This window comes from Phacochoerus africanus, chromosome 9 (genome assembly GCF_016906955.1).
Source record: "Phacochoerus africanus isolate WHEZ1 chromosome 9, ROS_Pafr_v1, whole genome shotgun sequence".
NCBI lineage: Eukaryota > Metazoa > Chordata > Mammalia > Artiodactyla > Suidae > Phacochoerus > Phacochoerus africanus.
Window position 1 is genome coordinate 113,382,424 of NC_062552.1, and position 15,704 is coordinate 113,398,127.

Consider the following 15,704-nt stretch of genomic DNA (forward strand, 5'->3'; position numbering starts at 1 on the left):
TGTATTAGCTTTTCAAATAAATGTAATGGCACTATGGGCATTCTTAATTCCTTTCTTCTTTCAAGGGTCAGTTTTGTTTTATTCAGTCGAACAGATTCTTTCTGGCGTCTTCCAGGAGAGTATTTCTGATAGTCGTTGGTATTGGTGTTTCTTACGATGCTCCTGTTGTTTCATTGGGGGAAATTAAATGAAGAGTCTAGAAATCTACAGAAGTCTAACAGAAACACGATGACGGTAGTAGAAGCAGATGGTCCTCAGCCCTGCACTCAGCCCGTTTATCTTCACCTGCCTCTTTCGCCTCTTGGGCTTTTTTGAGGCTTCAACATTTTGGAGTATTTTTCCCCTGCAGCTCCTTGAATTACCATTCTTGTGCCATTGAAAGGATTTTAGTACAAGTGAGTGAATTTTTTTTTTTTTTTGTCTTTTTGCCATTTCTTGGGCCGCTCCCTCGGCACATTGAGGTTCCCAGGCTAGGGGTTGAATCAGAGCTGTAGCTGCCGGCCTACAACAGAGCCACAGCAACGCAGGATCCAAGTCGCATCTGCAGCCTACACCACAGCTCACGGCAATGCCGGATCCTCCACCCACTGAGCAAGGGCAGGGATCGAACCCCGCAACCTCATGGTTCCTAGTCGGATTTGTTAACCACTGCGCCACGACGGGAACTCCATTTTTTTTTTTTTTTTGTCTTACAAGTAAGTGACTTTGAAGCAATGTCTGGAAAGAGAAAGGAAATTAAAATATTTCTCCTGAGTGCCAAGTGGATTCATTTTAATTTTTAATTTAAAAATTTTTTTGTCCTGCAGCATGTGGAAGTTCCTGGACCAGGGATCAAACCGGTGCTGCAGTTGTGACCTATGCCACAGCTGCAGCTGGGTCCTTAACTCACTGTGCCACAGGGGAACTTCTCCCAGTGGATACATTTTTGCTCTTGCTTTTTTTCTCCCAGAAAAAAAAAAATAGCTTTTGTTTTTTATGTTAATTTTCACTTTGGGTTTTGCTTATTTTTCTCCCAGATGAGGAGAACCTCTCTAAAATGATTTGCTGCTTGCTAATCTTTTTATAAGCCTCAAAAAGAACCTTTCAGTCAACATACATTAACCTTTTGGTCTGAAGCCCACCTCTAAGACTATTTCTTCTACATTTAGGTCTCCTTTAAGAGATTTTGGTATAGTATCATAAAAAATATTTAGTTAGTACCTTGCACTTTCTCTTAGGATTTTATTTCGTTTTGATTCTTTTTTTTTTTTTTTTTTGCTTTTTAGGGCTGTGCATGCGGCATATGGAGGTTCCCAGGCTAGGGGTCCAATCGGAGCTACAGCTGCCAGCCTACACCACAGCCACAGCCACACCAAATCTGAGCCATGTCTGTGACCTACACCACAGTTCACGGCAATGCCGGATCCTTAACCCGCTGAGCAAGGCCAGGGATCGAACCTGGAACCCTGTGGTTCCTAGTCAGATTTGTTTCCACGGTGCCGTGACAGGAACTCCTATTTTGTTTTGATTCTTGGCAAAGTCAGAGTAGTCAGGCTGGCCAGAGAGGTAGGATATACTGTGGACTAGCTTGTTTCCTTAGAGTATAATACATTTTTATTTGGATACAGAAGGACTGTATATTTGACAAAATACAGTGAGAATGAGAGAAGCATCTTTTTTCAAAGTTTTTCTCTAAAGCGTGACTGAAAAAGTGGTTAAAAGTTATGAGATATAACAGAGAATTGCAAAATGGCCTTTCAGGCAGCAGCATGACCTAGAGGGAAATGCTTGTGTTTATAGCTCAGGTCGGTCATCCTGATTAGTTGCTTAATCTGATTACTGTTTTTTGTGTTCCATATGTCAGATTGATGGCTTTAAACCAGCCCTGATTTTTTTAGCTCCAGTATAATAAAGCAGTTCATAAAACATAGAGGTTTTTCAGATTTTTTTTTTAAGATTATATACTTTTCTTAAGGGGAGATTTCTGATAAATTTTTAAATTATTAAAACCAGATTTCTGATAAATCTTTAAATTATAAAAAGCGTGATTCTGTGAGTGAAAAGGTGAGCTGTTTATCAGAATAGGGGTGATTCACATTTTCCTCTCCCACCCTCAGTCTCTGCTTATAGAGAGATGTTGCAGAGAAGAGGGAGTTATTATTGTAAATATTTTTGTAGATTTGTAAAAATATAAATATTGGGGGTGGTGAAAAGGCTGAAAGGCTTAGATGAAAGATAGGGAGGCCGGGGTCCCCTGTGAGCTAAATGTTAGTCGTTGGTTGAGACAGTGATCTAGTGATCCAAGCCAAAGAAACATCTTTCTGTATGATTATCTAATTTATTTCCTCTTTGGGGCCATGGAGACTTAGAGCCAGACTTAATCTTTTGATTCTATACTCTGTGGAGCAGTTCACTTCATGAATTTGTCTGCTGCTGAATTTTACGGACTACATGCCCACTTGGTTTTCATAAACCTTCTGAAATCCATTTATTTCTCTGTGCTCTTACATCCTTTTCCTTCCTGTTACTGCTAAATTCCGAATAATGATTCCATAGTTGAAGAACAGAGCCGGGTAGACTCATTAGCCAGGGTAAGTATTGGTGGCAATTAGGAAGTCGAATTCAGAATAATCTGGAGATTTAATTCCCTGAAGTAATAGCAACAACCTAAGAGAACGCTGTACCCTAGGGAGGAGGGAAGGAAGGAAGCAAACTGCTGTGAATTGAAGTTTGTGCTAATGAGTTTTTTGCTGATTCTGGGCAGTGTCACTCCACTTTCCCAGTTTTCTTACTCACTGGCTTTGAAGGAGATTCAAAAAGAAGTTTTCCTGTGAAGACCCGTAACTGGGAGTCGGTTCTGGATCCTGAAGAAGTCCATGTTGTTGTAAAGAAATTCTGTGTGGTTGCTCCTTCTCGTTGAAAGGGCTACCACCTTTTACACTTCATGAACTGATATCGTCTATGTAAAAGAACTCTGGAAATTGTGGAATATGCTTTAAAATGCAAGGTCTTATGTTTAAAGCTATCCTGTAAAATAGGCATTATTGCTCTCATTTGAGAGGAGGACTAGTTAATGGAGATTGCATGACTTGCTCAAGGTCATGCAGCTAAGTGGCTCCCTGAGGATCAAGCCCAGACCTTCTGACTCTAGGGCTGGCCTGGTGCTTTCTTCTCAACTGTGCGGATACCCATGGAAATGATTTGCTAGACCAAGAAACATAACTTGTGATTCCCTATGTGGGTGGATTAATGCAAATCATAAAACTATAATTGAGAGAGAGCCAAAGATGAAGGTCTTAGTGATTTAAAAATATTGTGCCCTGTCTCTAAGTTAAAATATCTGACTCTTTCTCTCCATTGTCCTGCTTCTCCTGGTGGACCTGCAGACCAGCCACACCTGGTCTTGGTCTTCAGCAGTCTGCTTTCCAGCCTTGCCGTGGTCTCACATATAAAGCAACGTGCTTGATCTTGTCTGAGAGTGTCTAGGTTCAGACACTGCCTGCACACTTTGACCTGTTTTCTCATCCCTAAAATGGCCATGATAATATACCTGCATCAAAGGGTTGTTGTGAGGGCTAAGTTCTTTTTCTTTTCTTTTCTTTTTTTTTTTTTTTTTTTTTTTTTTTAGCTATTTTAGGGCTATACCCGCAGATTTGGAGGTTCCAAGGCTAGGGGTCGATCAGAGTTACAGCTGCTGGCCTACGCCACAGGCACAGTAATGTGGGATCTGAGCTGTGCCTGCAGCTACATCACAGCTCATGGCAACACCAGATCCTTAACCCACTGGTCGAGGCCAGGGATTGAACCCGAATCCTTATGGATCCTAGTCGGGTTCCTTAACCACTGAGCCACAACGGAAACTCCCGTGAGGGTTAAGTTCCTTAACACATGGTAAGCGATCAAAAAAGTTAGCTGCTTATTGACTCTATATAGCTAGAAATATTTGCAGGTAGGATTCTGTCACTTGTATTTTTCTGAAAGTATTGTGGTAATCTGGGAAGCATCTGCAAGGAAAGTGTTCAGTGAAACTGATGATAAATTGAGATTGAATATAATTCCTTGATTATTGGCACTCAATAAATCTTTCCCTTTTTTCTGACTTCCTTACCTCTTGTGTGTCCTGCTTTTCTCTCCTCCATCTATCATTGGTCCATAGTTGAGTATAGCACTTAACACAGAACTGTCATTTATTTAATTATGCCCCTCCCCCCATAGGATGTTTTCAGTGCCCACCAGGGATGCCAGGGATTCCACGTGTGGAATTAACACGTTCTCTGCCTCACTCATGGTTAAGCCTTGCCTCCATCTTCCATCCACACAACCATACTTATTTCTACACCTTTCCATTTTCTGGGCCTCTCCTTTTCTTTTCTTTTCTTTTTTTTTGGAAGTTCCCGGGCCAGGGATCTAACTGTGCCACAGCAGTGACGTGAGCCCCAGTAGTGACCGTGCTGGGTCCTTAACCTGCTGTGCCACCAGGGAACTCCTAGGCCTCTCATTTTCTTCTTAGACCTTTTCATATCACATCATTTCCCTACATGCTCTTTACCTGCACGGTAAGTTGTAAATGTGCCCTTCCTGTGGGGCAGAATGAGACAGGGAGCATGAGGGCCTCCATCACCAAACAAAGTGCCCTGAGACTGAGCTGCTGGTGTCAGTTTGGGCCAGTGGAGGACTCTTCTTGCCCTTGGCAGAGTCACAAGCATCCAGCATTTACTTACCATCCATGGTTCTGTCTCCGTGACTATTTTCTTTTCCTTTTCACATGTTGTTTACAGTCACATCTGGCAAACTTTTTTGACCCCTTTCTATATGGAACTTGTCTCTCTCCTACACTTTATCTTTCATTCCTGCCTTATTGTTTCCAACTTATTTTTTTTATCTCCAAGATGGACTGGCAAGCAAGAGCTTCTGGCTTCTGTGTGATCTTGAGCAAATTACCTGATATCTCTGAATTTGTGTCCTTATCTGTAAAATGGATACTAACACTTAGCTGCCTGCCTGAGATGGTCACGGGGGTCAGATGAGATAATGGGTCATAGAGACAGGTACACAAACAGAGTAGAAAGAGTTATTTCTTCTGCTAGCTCTCTGCCTGTGTCAGTGTATTTCTTTTAAGTGTGGGCTGTGGGTCTAGGAAATCTTTTCTTTTTCCAGATCTCTCTTAGGTGCCCTGGCATTGAAGTGCTCCAGTTGGTATGTCTTCTTAGTGGCTATTTCCTGTTCACTTCAGCTGATGGCCACATCGTCCTGAGGTCCCACCCACAAGGCCTTCACTTTCTGGCCGGGTTTAGCCTTTTTCTCTCATGCTGCTACTGTGCTTGTCATGCTAAAGAAATTGCTTATCCTTGCTTGGTGACTGGATGGTTTACACATTGCTTGCACACAAAATATCTTCTTAAAAAATATTTAGGGTATTCTTTTGGGATTTTGGATCTGTAGAAAGCAAGAAAAGCAAGGATCTTTTTCTTTCCTCCCCCCCCCCATATTCTATTTCTTAGTATCTTCCCCAATAAAATATGATGCAGATTAAGTGTTTAGATGCTGCTAACTAGAGACAGTAAGTGTAGATCTTTTATAAATAAATTTGTTATAAATTTTTTTTTTTTTAACAAGTGGATTTCTGTTTAATTTTGGGCAGGAAAAAAACCCTGAGTTGGTTAGCATCTGGCACTGATATATATTATAATCTATTTATAAAAAATTCTCAGCAGACACTACAGTCAGACTTAATTTCTTATCTTCAGCCACTAATCCCATTATATATATATGCAGAATAGAAGGGTTTATTGTATGTAGATTTTCCTCCTCCTCCTCAGGTGATTAAAGTCTGTATGTTTTAACCACCATAAACTTATTTTTGAATATAAAGAAATAGTTCCTTGGTATAGTTGTAAAATTATTTTTAATTCCTCAAATACTGTGGCTTAATTAAATAAGTAGAGATATCTTCTCTGTGCTCTAAATAAGGTTAGAGTAATTAGAATTTTCTGATCATGGGAAATTTAGCATTCTTCAGTGGATTTTAGTTTTTCAGAACTCCTCAGAGCACTTTTGGAAAAACATTAAAGTTAATATTTGCGGAGTTCCCCTCATGGCACAGCGGAAACAAATCCGACTAGGAACCATGAGGTTTTGGGTTTGATCCCTGATCTCGCTCAGTGGGTTAAGGATCCAACATTGCCGTGAGCTGTGGTGTAGTTTGCAGACGCGGCTCGGATCCCGCGTTGCTGTGGCTCTGGCGTAGGCCGGCGGCTACAGCTCCGATTCAGCCCCTAGCCTGGGAACCTCCATATGCCGTGGATGCGGCCCTAAAAGGACAAAAAGCCAAAAAAAAAAAAGGTTAATATTTGGGTTTTTACCAAATGAGTTGAGTTCACCTACAACTACCTTGTTAGTCATTTATTTTAGAAATTATATTATCCTAAAAATGTTTACTGCCTTCTTAATGCTTTCCAGGAACCAGATCCTGAATTGCCAGTGTCTCAGGTAAAAGTTTAGCTGCAACTTAGTTTAGAGAATAGTTTAATCACTATTGCTTAGTTGTTGCTATAGGTTAGAAAATTTGCTGCATATCTACTTGTACGGCTATAAATTAGCTATATCTACCACGCATTCTGTACCCTCTAAAATAGTAAACTATTATATTTCCAATACTTTGGGTCTGTGGATGTAGAAATAGGACAGTCTACTCATTCAGACTTGGAGCTAAAATAGAAATGACTGATATTGACCCAGAAGGATGAGAAAAATAAAGGAGGAGACAAGGGGGCCAGGGACTTAGAAGGGGAGCCAAGAAGTCAGCAGAGCCTCTAGTGTCTGAAAAGACTGCAATGGACAGGATTGTATATCTTGAGTAAAGAGTAGGCTGACTCTGCTTGGAACAGTCTTATTTTTAGAGAGAGGTGCCTGCTGCAGTGAGCAAGAAGGGAAGACGTGGCCAGACACCTACATCTACTAGAACAACTTGGTTAGAAATGGGAGGCCAGGGAGTTCTCTGGTGGCCCAGTGGGTTAAGGATTCATCATGGTTACTGCTGTGGTGCAGGTAGATCCCTGGTCTGGGAATTTGTGTATGTCGTGGGTGGGCGCAGCCAAAAAAAAAAAAAAATAGAGAGACCTGCTAACTGGATAAGACCTAGCAGATGAGTGGGGAAGGTGCCCAGAAGGTCTGGTTCAGGGGATACCTGGCCAGTGAAGCTTTTCGCCAAGAGCGTTTCCAGTAAGTCTGGGAAGAAGGAGAGGGGATGAGTGAGCTGTAAATCAGAGAACACAAATACTGCCGGTTTGCCTTGCCAAGCAAGAGAGAGAATTTTAAGTGTTTTTGGGTAAATAAACAGATCGAACCTCCTTGGGTTCATTTGCATAATCATCACATCTTTTAAAGAAAGCAGTATATAGAGTCTCTGATGGAGGCCTGTGTGATATTAGACAGGGCAAATAGGTTAAAATGTAGTACTCTGTTCTTTAAAAGGATGATATTTGTCATTGGAATGTTCATAATCGTGACTTCCAAATTGATAGACAGTGCACAACTATTTTTTGCATAGTATATGTACAATTCATAAGGACCTAAGGTACAAATAAAGTAAGTAATGTGCTTTTTGTTTTCGTTAATTTTGGAAGATTTTGATTAAAATTAATATTATGTTAAATTATCAATAATTTGCCTTGTTGGTATGTATTTAAAACTTTAGTGGTATTTGATCGTTGCAAACCAGCAAAGGGACTTCATGAAGGGCCTGTATGTGGCGTTTCCTATGCTGTTACGGGACATTAATCATCCACTGGAGAGTCATCTAAAAGAATCAGAAGTGGGGGAAGTTCCTGTCGTGGCTCAACCGTAAACGAACCCTACGAGGAACCATGAGGACACGGGTTCCATCCCTGGCCTCGCTTAGTGGGTTAAGGATCCGGCGTTGCTGTGAGCTGTGGTGTAGGTCGCAGATGCAGCTCGGATCTGGCTGGGATCTGGCGTGGCTGTAGTGTAGGCTGGCAGCTGTAGCTCCGATTCAGCCCCTAGTCTGGGAACCTCCATATGCTGCCTGTGGCCCTAAAAAGACACAAGACGAAAAAGAATCAGAAGAGAACAGGGCTGACCGGATTCTTTTGAGCTCACTATTCATACTTCTTGCCTTTGCTCTTTTGCAGGTTTTTACAACTTCAGTATAAATGAGGCTTTACGATAATGATTCAATATTCTGTGCCTAAGTTTTCATTTTCATAGAGTAGGCAGAATGTCAAATGTTACTGATTCTCATGATATCTAAATCAGGTTAGACAGACTGTTCTCTTGGTAGCTTTATTCTAAGAATAACTAAGTAAAATTGTTTCTTACATACCTCAAAAGGCCTTACACAGCCTTGCATTCGGTATTAAGAGGAACAGAACAATTTAAACCTGTTTTACTCAGTCACTAGCGTTTTAACCTTTTCATTTGTCTATTTTTATCACTAAAATTGGATTAGCCTCACAGAAGGTAGTACAAGTAAGTCAATATTTTCCTGATGTTGGCTGGCAGATATTTGCCTCAAGAGTAATGTCCTGTAGACTAACTCAGTAGATGAATGAGATGGGATTATGTTTCACAGATAAAAAAAGGAAATAACGTGATGATTATTACTTAAATTGGGAGAATCTATGCTTTTCCCTTAAAAAAAAATTCCCAAGTATATACTGTTTTTATTACTGTACTTCTAATACATAGATATTCAAATTTATTTACAGTAACTGTATAACCCTGTCATTTATTAACAAGTTAAATATATCTGCTAAAGAACAACTTACAGTTTTATTCAGATTCAAGGGGCAGTGTGGGTTTACCAGTTAGCTTCGTTATGCAATTTATTTTAATCAATGATTAGTTTTGAACTTAAAAAAAAATTAAACAGGCAAAGGATTTTAGGGCTGTAAAACATACTTGGCTTGCCTCCAAAATAAAATATTTTTATTAAAATTTCAAGAATTGTTTATATTGCCCAGAGCAGTTCTTTGAATACACTCTGATGTTTAATCAAGCAATGATATGTGCTTTTCAAGGTCATTTTTTGTTAGGATAGAGGGAAAGTCAGGAAAATTAATATTCCCAAATGCTGATGAAATTTAAAATTAAGTAATGGTATAAGTAGATTTTATTGTAGATCTGTAAATATCAAAAATTCACGTCATTATTTCTACTTCTTAAGACTAAGGTTTTTATGGATGAGAAGAATGCTCACCAACTTCAGGTTATGGTTCCTCAGGGAATAAAGAGAATGATTAGGAAGAGGTACAAATGGACTTTGATTTAATCCATAGTGCTTTATCTCTTTAATAAGATTTAAAAATCCAAAGCCAAAAAAAAAAAAAAGATTTTAGAAACTGAAACAAATATAGATCTATTTACCGTTTTGAAAAGGTGATTCTTATGGAACAAAATTTTTAAGAAATATCTATTTGGCTTCTGAAGCATTTCTTCGCTTGGTGGGGAGAAAATAGTGGATTTACTTTCCTGTGTTTTGCTTAGCTTGATATATAAAAATTTGCACCTCCTTGATATTTGAGAGGTTAGTAGGAAGTAGGAAAAGTTAGTAGGGAGTCAAGAAGCATGATGAATTGGACTGTGAGATAACAGTATGGGCATGAAAAGAATTGAAGAAATATGTGCGTGGATAATTAATACCCAACTCTATAAGTGATACCATAATAATAAAAGCTTTTAGAAAGTAGATTTAACTAGGACTCCAAATCATACTTCTGAAGCTTCATCAGCGCCTGTTCCTCCTCAGGACAAAGATCCACAAACCTCACAGTGGCTCAAGATCCCTCACTTGCCCTTTGCCTTTTTCTCTAACGTCTCAGCTGCTCTCTCAGCTGAACCTAATTCTTCTACCACAGTCAACTCTTTTGTTTCCAAGTGAGCCCTCAAGCCAGCCTCCCTCTGCCCTGTTCGCCTTACCTGGAGCATGCTCTCCTGTCTCAGCTACTGGCCAAACTTTTCTGTATCCTTCCCTCCACCCCAAGGCAGTTGGGTGCCCGTCTCTGTCCTTCTATAGCATGTCGCAGATTTTTGTTGCTATACTTTCCCCATAACACTGAAGTTCTTATGAGCTAGAAGACGGGCTGTGGCTTAATCATCTCTGTTCCCAGACCCGGCATGCAGTAGGTGCTCCTTTGGAGCCAGTGAAGTGCACACCTGCTTTTACTGTTTGAACGGAAAATGCTGCGGTCCTTCTTCCTGTCCACCAGAGGGTGCTGTGCAAAGAATATGCCCTCTTGAAAAATTAAAGTCATCTGATAACTTGCAGGGCAGCGTGAACTGTGAGGACTCTAGATAAATCAGGATTAACTTATTTCCATCTTTAGAGTTAAATTAAATCATTAGTCCAAGCCAGTGACAACGTTCCTGACCCCAGAGAATAGCTGTATAGATCTGGCAGCTTTCCTAATCTTTTATGAGTGAAAATCTCAGATTATTTCTGCATTTTGGTGGCTCCCACAGTTAGATGCAGTTCCAATTGGAACTGATTTTTTTTTTTTAGCAGATAAATTGGTCCTTTGGGTCCATATTCTGCTCATTCAATTGAGTTAAATTTACACATAACATTCAAAATATTTTATTCTAAATTATCTGATAAGAATCCAGTAAACATGTGGCTCAGGTCCCAGGTTGCTGTGGCTGTGGCGTAGGCTGGCAGCTGTAGCTTCCATTCCACCCCTAGCTTCACATGCCGCAAGTGCGGCCCTAAATAAATAAATAAATAAATAAATAAGACAAAAAGGAATACAGTAAACTTCAACCAGAAAACTACAAGCCAAAAAACCAATAATCTATAATTTCACTTGATGAGCCTAATATATTCCATATATATTCTAATATATATGGGAAGACTGCCATCTTTATTCCCATTAAAATAAAACCATGAAGATTTTCTTTCATTCTTTTTTTTTTTTTCTTTTTGGCCATGCCTGCAGCATGCGGAAATTCCCAGGCCAGGGAATTGAACCTGTGCCATGACAATGACCCAAACTACAGCAGTGACAAGGCTGAGTCCTTAACCTGCTGAGCTGCAGAGCAATTCCATCTTTTATTCTTAAATATATTTTTTAAATGCATTACTATTACTTTAACCCACAAAAGGATCTCTTTTCTAATTCTTAGAAAACTGTTTTTCATGTTGTACATTTGTCACATGTCACAGGTTGCCTTGCCTTATCATTTAATCCAGTAGGTGATGTGTTCATGGATATTAGGATCCATGTTTTTTGTTTGTTTGTTTTTTTGCCTTTTTCTTGGGCCGCTCCCGAGGCATATGGAGGTTCCCAGGCTACGGGTCGAATCAGAGCTGTAGCCACCACCCTATACCACAGCCACAGCAATGTGGGATCTGAGCTGCGTCTTCGACCTACACCACAGCTCATGACAGCGCCAGATCTTTAACCCACTGAGCAAGGCCAGGGATTGAACCCTCAACCTCATGGTTCCTAGTCATATTTGTTAAACACTGAGCCATGACGGGAACTCCAGGATGCATGGATCCATGTCTTAATCTGCTATTTCCTTCTTAGAACCTAGCCCAGTGCTCAGTAACTGAGATGCTCAGTAAATACACACTGATGATTGAATGCATCTTTCGATCTTTACGTGGGGACTCTTTTTTTTTTGTCTTTTTTTTTGCTATTTCTTGGGCTGCTCCCACGGCATATGGAGGTTCCCAGGCTAGGGGTTGAATTGGAGCTGCAGCCACCGGCCTAGGCCAGAGCCACAGCAACGCTGGATCCGAGCCACGTCTGCAACCTACACCACAGCTCACGGCAACGCCGGATCCTTAACCCACTGAGCAAGGGCAGGGACCGAACCCGCAACCTCATTGTTCCTAGTCGGATTCGTTAACCACTACGCCATGACGGGAACTCCATACGTGGGGACTCTTTGGACTTCTTGTAGCCTCCATCTGTTCTGCTCTCGTCCCCTTGCCTTCATCCAGCATGATTTACAGCCAGATTCCTAGGACGGTGAAGCCTAACCCCTTTCCAGGTTTCCCTTGCTGCTACTGCCTCGGTACCATAGAGTCGGTCCTGAACTGCTGCTTCACGAGTTGCCTTCTCCCCACATCTTCCACAGGACACCAAGCTTTATGGCCCTTTGCTTCTATTCTGTAGTGAAGCAGAAAGGTAAACTTTTCCAATAAAGCTCTTTTCAATATTTAACGATATTTAATTGTGCATATCTTTACATCTATTTCTCAAGAAAAAGCAAAGCTGATGAGTTATTTTCCAGATTCCTTAATTTCCTTTTCCATTTTTTTCCCTAACTTTCTAGCAGGTTTTGTACTGGTTAGATCACAGAGTAACCAAGATTGTGCTGATTAGCTATTGGGAAGTAAGAGAAATTGATCTTAGTTCAAGTCAACATTTTTGTAATAATACCTATTATGTACAAAAACCATAGGTGTTATGGAAAATGTGAAAGTGAAGAAGGTAAACAAGCCTGAGTTCTAGGGAAAAGGATGGCAAACATGCCCCAATAATCATAGTGTTGGTCAGATACTGTAAGTATATGCTGATATAAAGAGACTGCTTGCTTATTTATTTATTTATTTATTTATTTATTTTTTAGGGCTGCACTCAAGGCATATGGAAGTTCCTAGGCTAGGGGTGGAATCAGAGCCATAGCTGCCAGCCACCGCCACAGTAATGATGGATCTGAGCTACATCTGCAACCTACATCACAGCTTATGAGGCGCGAGGTCAGGGATTGAACTGGTATCCTCATGGATCCTAGTTGAGTTCGTTACTGCTGAGCCATGACAGGAACTCCCTAAAGAGACTGCTTTATAAGAAAGACAAGAGGGAAGTAGGTTTAGTGTTAAACCATCAGGGAAGTCTTTCACAAAGGACTTGGCCCTGCAGGAGAAGGGCAGAAAGGACACTGTGGTTGTAGCTTTGTTTATTTTCAAACTTTGACTCTAGTAAAATTTTCTATAATGATCTTTTCTCCCTTATAAAAAGGCGTGTTGGAAGCCCACTGGGTAATTACAACACTTTTATTTACAGATAATTGATATATTAGTTGCTTCTTGATTAATAATGACCTTGCCTTCATATATTTGTTTCTGGACATAGCCCCCCCCCCCCTTTTTTTTTTGGTATTTATTTTATTTTATTTTTTAAATTATTTCCCAGTACAATTTTTTTTTCTACTGTGCAGCATGGTGACCCAGTTACTCATACATGTACACATTCTATTTTCTCACATGATCATGCTCCATCACAAGTGACTAGACTTAGTTCCCAGTGCTACACAGCAGGATCTGATTGCTAATCCCTTTAAATAGTATCATGCATTAAGTGTGGTAACCATGTTTGATAAAAAATTAGATAATAATAAAAGACGACTAGCTTCTATAGGCTATGCTCTCCCTCTAATGCAATTTAATATATGGTTTATCTTCTCTCTGCTTTTAGGCAGCCTGGATTTTAAAAGCACGAGCACTAACTGAAATGGTGTACATAGATGAAATTGATGTCCATCAGGAAGGAATTGCAGAAATGGTACTGGACGAAAATGCTATTGCTCAGGTTCCACGTAAGTATTGGTTTTTTGGTTAAGTAAATGAAGTGCCGTTAGGATTAGGAATTCTTTCTCTAGATACGTTTTATTTTTATTTTTAAATTAAAAATTTTTTTTTTATTTTTTGCCATTTCTTGGGCTGCTCCCGTGGCATATGGAGGTTCCCAGGCTAGGGGTCTAATCAGAGCTGCAGCCGCCAGCCTACGCCACAGCCACAGCAACGCCACATCCAAGCGATGTCTGCGACCCATACCACAGCTCACGGCAATGCGGGATCCTCAACCCACTGAGCAAGGCCAGGGATCAAACCCACAACCTCATGGTTCCTAGTTGGATTTGTTAACCACGATGGGAACTCCTAGATACTTTTTAATAATAAAAATAAGACATTATATGCATGAAACATGTATAAACATGAAACAATATTACCTCAAGTAGATAATCTCTATTCTGTCTTATAGTACAAAGGCACAATTCAGTTATATTATCTTGTAAAATAGACCGATGTGTAACTTTTTCAACAGGAGCTCTATTTTAAAAATTTTTATAAAAGTGCCTTCTATCTGAACTGCTTATCTAATGTATCAAAAGATTGTTCATCCGAGAGTCTAAACACAGAAAGCATCCAAACAACAGAAGTGTTCTAAAAAGATTTTTTAAAAAACGATAATTTGAAAACATCTCTTCATTGTAATAGTTGCAGATGATTTGCTCTAATGCTTGATGTGAGGTCATGGCGTGAGATGCTGGTCTGTGACAATGACAATGAGGATTGTCACAGTGGCCCGGTCCCAGCTTGCAGGTGCACTAACGTGAATGCTGTTGGATGGTTACCATAACATATGGTGGTCTTGCTGGAATTTCTTCGTCATGACAGTTACAAGTCATGTATATATGTTTCGAAGGTAGTAGCTGTTTTAATGCTACAGTGGGAATTGAGGGAAAAAAAAAATATGTGTTTCACATTAAAAACGTCTTTTTTCCCCTATCATTTTGCTCTTTTGGAGTTAAAATATCTAAATTCTAGATATTGGGGGTAAATAATCTTTTATTGGGAGAAGTTTGTATGGAAAAATAAACTATGAACATAAAACTGTCCTTTTAATGTGATGGCACTTTGGAGCCTGCCTGTCTTGAGTTTGAATGCTAGCTTTACTAACTGGTTGACCTGTTCACTTAACTCTCTAAGCCTCTGCTCAAGGGATTAATACTACCTACCTTACAGAATTAGTATGAAGGTTAGTGTGGTAGCATAAATAACATGACAGGTACTCAATAAATATTGGTCTCAAACATGTTTCCTTAAGATATGGTTTCTGTTTGTAATGTCTTTTTTACCAGGCCAGCAGCTTTGTGCAAATTGCATTAGCTGACAGTTTATACAAAAATTGAATTTGCCATCTCATCTCATAGGTCCTGGAACATCTTTGAAACTCCCTGGAACTAATCAGACAGGAGGGCCTAGTCCAGCTGTCAGGTCTGTGCAGTATGCTCCTATTTCATGCCCTCTGCCACTGTGTATTGACCAGACTGTAGGAGAATCTTCCTTTATTGACCTTCTCTGTATTTTAACAATTTACAATCATCACAGGCCCATCACTCAAGCTGGAAGACCCATCACAGGTTTCCTTAGACCCAGCACACAAAGTGGAAGGCCAGGGACGATGGAACAGGCCATCAGGACACCCAGAACCGCCTACACAGCTCGCCCTATCACCAACTCATCTGGAAGATTTGTCAGGCTGGGAACGGTACATTCTGTCAGCTTTACCATAGCCTTGTATGACCGAAGTAATTTCTGTCACATTACATCATTTTTTACTACTGTTAGAGCAGAGAATTATATGGAAGATTTGGGAAGTGATTCCTTTTACTTGCGTTGGCTTTATAATTTTATGCACCTTAAATTTACCTTATGTTTCAAGAGAAGGTTTCAGATTTCTTGTTCTATCATTTTTTCCCATAGGCTTCCATGCTTACCAGTCCTGATGGACCTTTTATAAATTTATCTAGGCTGAATTTAGCAAAATATGCCCAGAAACCCAAATTGGCAAAGGTATGTACTTTAAAGTTATGTTATGAAGTAGTGTTAGAAGTATTATCATAATAACATTGCAGAAAATGGATGAAAATTTGTGAAGGAAAGACCTTGTCTTGATTAAAATAGAAATGTT

At 40.0% G+C, this 15,704-nt stretch overlaps 1 protein-coding gene across 2 annotated transcripts in view; it reads left to right on the forward strand.

Annotated features, from left to right (window-relative positions):
• TTC8 (tetratricopeptide repeat domain 8) overlaps positions 1–15,704 on the forward strand; it is a 52,966-nt gene that overhangs the window by 3,979 nt on the left and 33,283 nt on the right. Inside the window, exons 2-6 of one of the 2 annotated variants that reach the window (XM_047796098.1) lie at positions 12,082–12,131; positions 13,425–13,545; positions 14,944–15,007; positions 15,122–15,281; positions 15,497–15,586. In XM_047796098.1, the coding sequence (XP_047652054.1) occupies positions 13,461–13,545; positions 14,944–15,007; positions 15,122–15,281; positions 15,497–15,586 (399 nt within the window). In that variant the 5' untranslated portion in view covers positions 12,082–12,131; positions 13,425–13,460. The remainder of the gene's footprint in view (positions 1–12,081; positions 12,132–13,424; positions 13,546–14,943; positions 15,008–15,121; positions 15,282–15,496; positions 15,587–15,704) is intronic. The other variant, XM_047796097.1, reaches the window with a different exon arrangement.